Raw genomic sequence first — 5,534 nt, forward strand, 5'->3', positions numbered from 1 at the left:
GGGGGTTTGTCCCCCTTTTTTCTTTTTTTTTTTTTTTTTTTTTTCAGTCTGCAGAGCTACTCCAGTGCCTCAAAGGGCCTGAGAAATAAACATGAGATTCTCAGTGAGTGAGGAAGAGATTAGATGACAAGGATCAGAGGGATATAGGAAGTAATTAAGATCTGAGAAGCCAAGAGGAATGAGAGACTTCAGGAGAGGAGCAGAGAGAACAAAGAGAAGAGAAAGTACAGAAGTGGGCTTTTTTTTTTTTAATTATTTTCTTCTTTTTTTCTTTTTTTTCTCCTTGAGAGAAGGATTGTGCCTGTCTGTGACTGTTGCTATATAATATTGGCTGCTTTAAAATACGTGGTGGCAGCAGTTATGCTTTCTACCCTTTTGAGTCTGGGTTATTTTGGACTGGGATGTCATGACCCCTCTCTCAATAATACAACAACTAAGTAGTTGTGCCAGACCCAGAATCCTTTACGTATTTCAGTAATTCCCCTTTGAAAAGCTGAAATTTCTATATTTTGTTACTTCAGTTTAGGACTTTGTTCAACCCTCTGCTTCTCACACAAGTGTAGCAGCCTGCAGTGTAACTCTGGCAGTGTCCATAGATAGGGGATGGTTCTCTGGTTTAGGTATGGGTTAAGAATAGGCTGTGGGAGTAGCTTAAAAGAAAACCACAACAAGACCTATCAACTGCAGAAAAAAAATCCTCAAGTAGAATCATTAGAACTAATACATGAACAAAATTCATGAAGTTCCTGTGCTGCTGTGATGTGCTATGCAGCAATATGGACAGTTTAGAGCTCCCTCATCATTAGTGTCATGTAACCAGGTTACAGTCTGGTTTGAAAGGCTGCTGACAGAAACGTTATTTTCCCAGTTCTTGCCTTTAGCACCTGCTCTCCATGGGAAAGTTCAGACTCCTATGTCTAGGGCAGCAGCAGATTTTTATTTTGTTTGTAGAAGAGATTCAGAAAAGGAATCTGGATGTACTTAGTGGTGTTGCTGTGTTGGCATGGGGCTGGTGTGCCTCTGGGCTTCCTTTGGTTTCCCACTCCTCACAGCCTTTGTTGTTTACCCACCAGACGTCCCGGCCAGTGGAATGTACTTCATGACGTATGAGTGGCTGAAGAACATTCTGACCCCTCAGGGGAAGAGGTCAGTGAAATCTCACAGTCATCACTTTCTGAACTTCCCAGACACTGCTGATTAATCTCCCCAGTTACAAAGAGATTTAGAGCAGTAGCTAAACAAATTTTTAAAAAATAAAAATGGTTGCTCATCTTGTGAGTTAAGCTGTTTTGGTCTGGGGTTAACTGAAAATTAAAATAATGCTCTGAGTTTCTCTCAGCTTCCAGTTTAGATCTTGTTAGCCAAGCAAGGAATACTTAGAATAGGTCTCTTCACTTTCAACCCTGTATGTGTACAAAATGCTAGGGGGCTTTGTTGAATTTTCTGTGGGGGTTTGGTTGGTTGGTTGGCTTGGGTTTTTTTTCCCCAGAGCATGTGTGTGTGTGTGCTGCTGAATAAAAAAAATTGAATCTTTAGGGTAGAGTTGGTCCATCTTGGAAAGGTTGCTCACATACTGCACTCTGTCTCTGCAGCATTGTGCTGCCTTCTGGCTGCCAGCCAGGCTTTTGGATTGTCACCTTAGTCAAAACAATGAGTTTGACTTTTTTTTCCTTTTTTTGTCTTTTTTTTTTTAACTTTTTCCTCCCACCCCATTCTGATCCTGCCACAGTGTGAGTGACCTCAGTGTGCCTAGGATCCTTTTTGCTGGGGGCCTGGCTGGGATCTTCAACTGGGTAGTTGCCATTCCACCAGATGTGCTGAAATCCCGTTTCCAGACAGGTGAGTTGCATTCCAGTGTGTCACAGCCACACTCAGTGTGATGCTCCTGGGAATGGGCTGGGCAGTGATGGAAGATGCCTTCTGGGAAGAATCGTGTCTTGAGCACTGCTTGAGACAAGTGCATGAAAAACTCAAGGGTGTTCCTAGCATTCTAGTTGATTTCCTCACAAATTTTTGGCACATCAGGCTGCACTGCTCTGTTTCTGCCTCTCTGATCCTGATTTGAGGTACCTGATTTGAAACCTAAGCATAGAACTCATAATAGAATTGTCATAGCTGTTTTATTACAAATGTAATTCTTTGAGAGGTTTTGTTATTTCACTTCAGACATAGTTGTGTAAATTGTAGCCTGTGCTATCTGCAGTTTATAGTAATAGGGCGTGACTTGCTGAGAGCATTGCTTTTGGATAGGCAGCTCTGCTCTTTAATGTCTGTGGCCTAATTACAGTGAAGATGGCCCCAGGCCTTGTGCTTCAGCAGAGTTTGACAGGTTTTTCGTTGGTTTCTCTGCCAGTCCTGTCAATGAATATTTTTGTTAAGGCTCCCCGTCGTCTCTGTGGACTCAACTCTCCACTGGACAGTGACCATTTTTCATTCTTTTCACAAATCATGATAATCAGTGCAGGAAACTTAATTTCTTTTTCTCTGAGCAATGGCTACTGTGGTTGTTTGTACCATACCAAGGCCAAGAGGGAAACACATCACAGCTTTATTCTTGTTCCACTGAGCCAGTCCCTAGTGCTGCTGTGTGGGTGATGTGGGTCCATGGTGGTTCTGTTTAACTGGGCTGATCTGTGGGTTACCTCTTCGGAGGACTGGCAGAGGCAATATTTCCCAGGGCAGTGTCAGGAGAAGGAAGAAATGGTTTTTTGAGTAGAAGAGGTTTTAAAAAACACCTCGGGAAATCCACGTAACATCAGCATTAGAACATCCTGTGCTTTTCATTTGAAGCCTGTTGCTGTTCTTGGCTGGGACATGTGATAGGATCATTTTCTTATTAACCAGTTTTATCAGTTTTTATATCTGACATTCCTATCACCTAAGTGCAGCTCTTGGGAGAGCTGTGATCAGCAGTGCAAATAACAGCTCAGACTTCCAACCCTGACAAAAGTTGTTCTCCTTTCTTCCCTGCTTGCAATGACTTGATGATGTAAATTCTTTGGTGATGGTGAGCACCTAGCTTCTGTTCACTGAGCCTTTACTGAGCTGTCTTGTTTGTTTGCTATAGCAGTGTGAACCTGTTGAAAATCCTGGGCTGTTACATATGGCACATCCTTCAGCCCTTGTCACTGCCACACATCTGAGCTAATGCCTTGTGCATCCCTTTCAGCTCCTGAAGGAAAATACCCAAATGGCTTTAGAGATGTGCTGAGGGAACTCATCAGAGAGGAAGGAGTTGCATCTCTGTACAAGGGGTTCACAGCTGTGATGATCAGGGCCTTTCCTGCTAACGCGGTGAGTATGTTGTGATTCCAGATGGGTTTTGGGGACATGGCTGCTCACAGTGAGTGTTTGCAGTCTGGAGAGGACATGACTGCCTGTTTACTCTTGTACCATTTCAGTGAGGTTCTTGTCACTGCAGGTACTTTTGACTGTTGGTGTCCAGATTCTAAAACTGTACTTTAATCTAGGAGTAAATCATTATTCAAAACTTTTCATGAAAGCTCTTTGTTGACTTTCTCTGATATTTTTTTTCTACTGGTTGTACATCCAACTGTAGAAGATGGAATGAGTTTGGACTCTCTTCCTCTTCAATAAATAATGAGCCTAACAGAGCCAAAGCTCTGCCTTTGTGTGGAGGGATACAGTAGAATTCTTGCTTCTGGTTGAAGACCTTTTTTGTCCTCTTCCTCCTTCCATATAAACCATGTTAGGTGTTCATAGTGCAGCATTTCAAGCGCCTTGTTTGAAACAGATTTTTAGAATCCTTATTTGTTCTGTGTTCTCTTTTCCAGGCATGTTTTCTTGGTTTTGAAGTTGCTATGAAGTTTCTTAACTGGATTGCACCTGGTCTATGAGGACTAGGAAGCGAGAGAGGAGAAGGAAGAGAGCGCAAATCTGCCTCAAAGAAATAAATGAATGATCACTTAATGTTTCAGGAATTATTGTTTGCCTAATACCTTTTTGCCTTCCTCACATTCTTTAGGTGGTGCTATGTGCCAGTCAGGAATGCAAGCTGTATCTGTGACACAGAGTTGGTGAGGAGTTAGGGGTGACAAATCTTCTGAGCCAACCACAGCAGTAACGCTGCTAACAGACAGCTGTCACTGTCACACACCCTACCTTAAGTACTTCCTCATGGAAGAAGGGGACACATCTTAAAATGTAATTCTTTATTTACTGAAGAAACATGTAGCTATTAATGCTGAAAAACTTCCTTAAAATAATTGCCAGCATGTACTTAACTCTCAGGGCATAAGTCAGCAGCTGCACATGGTCGTGTCTGCAAGCAATGTCAGACAATGTTCTCATCTCCTGTCGTTTTTCAGTTGTGGCTGTTTCTGTGTTAACACTGGTTTTAATCTTCTGTGCGTGTACAGCAGCAAACACAGCTCAGCAGGGGAGGCCAGAGCTATGTTTGAGTGGGTTGAGGGGTGTTGCAGGTACCATATCAGGTCTTGCATGCTGATCTTTTCTGTGGAACTAGGACACAAAATGCATTATGTTTAACATTTGAGCTAAGCTTTACTGAGGGAGCCAGTGGGGAAATGTGTTTGATTAACCTGAACTTTTCTCTCAAATCCCTTTCTGTCCCACTGAAGAGAGCCCAAATGTGATTTCAAAAGTACAGCATGGCTCATAGCAATCTGTGATATATTTGATTCATCAAATACTGTGTCCTGGGATTCAATCCCTGACATTGATGTGAGAAAATTTAACAGCACTTCCAAGAACTGAATTTCTCTGACACAAGGGGAACACATAAAGAGGATGCTGGCTGTGCAGTCTTGTTTAACTTTATTCTTTCTTCTGTTCCTTGGTTTTCTCTTACTATTATTAAACATAATCACATTTTCATTTGAGAAATGTCTAGTACTGAGAAGCAAAAAGCAACTTTTAATTTCTTTTGGTTGTGATGCAGTGTTACTGGAACTCAATAAAACTAGCTGCTGCTTGGCTAGAATGTGTGCCTCCGTTCATTTACTTTTTGCATGGTCATGCATGCTCAGTTTTGCAAAAGTTTTCCAATTCTTACTTCTGAGATTCATTGGGAATTAAGTTGTGCTGTGCTATCTTTGATTGCTAACCCCTTGCCTTTTAGCTATTCAATTTCTGACATGAGCTGTGGAAAAGAATATTCTGCATTTGGCATATTGTCATACAAGTCCTGTTAGGTGCTGCGTTGTGGATGCAAGTTTTTAACTATAAAGCAACACACTAAATAACACATCTTGGAACAAATGACACATACTTTGTGGAAAGTACTTGGCGTGGTCTGTTGACCTGTACCATGAGGACACAGCCTTCACCTTGGCTTTCCACAGGCATGGGCAGCCCTAAAAACTTCCCATTCTGTGCTGCTGAGAATCGCACTTTCCTTCCCAATTCTTTGGGAAGACCAGAAGGGAACCTGTCTTCCCCAGAGTCCACCTCTTGTGTTTTACAGGGCAGGAGGGGTGGCCCCTGGTGTGGGAAAATTCCAGTCACATGGAGCTGCCTCCACCATGGGCCTTCCCCGTTCCTCAGTGCTCAGG

General features: G+C 42.5%; 1 protein-coding gene across 1 annotated transcript in view; it reads left to right on the forward strand.

Annotated features, from left to right (window-relative positions):
* SLC25A20 (solute carrier family 25 member 20) overlaps nucleotides 1–3,941 on the forward strand; it is a 14,619-nt gene extending 10,678 nt beyond the window's left edge. Inside the window, exons 6-9 of the mRNA XM_017732322.1 lie at nucleotides 1,074–1,146; nucleotides 1,730–1,839; nucleotides 3,170–3,294; nucleotides 3,795–3,941. Coding sequence (XP_017587811.1) covers nucleotides 1,074–1,146; nucleotides 1,730–1,839; nucleotides 3,170–3,294; nucleotides 3,795–3,857 — 371 coding nt within the window. The 3' untranslated portion in view covers nucleotides 3,858–3,941. The remainder of the gene's footprint in view (nucleotides 1–1,073; nucleotides 1,147–1,729; nucleotides 1,840–3,169; nucleotides 3,295–3,794) is intronic.
* The last annotated feature ends 1,593 nt before the right edge of the window (nucleotides 3,942–5,534 follow it).

This window comes from Corvus brachyrhynchos, unplaced genomic scaffold (genome assembly GCF_000691975.1).
Source record: "Corvus brachyrhynchos isolate BGI_N302 unplaced genomic scaffold, ASM69197v1 scaffold4, whole genome shotgun sequence".
NCBI classification, from domain to species: Eukaryota; Metazoa; Chordata; class Aves; order Passeriformes; family Corvidae; genus Corvus; species Corvus brachyrhynchos.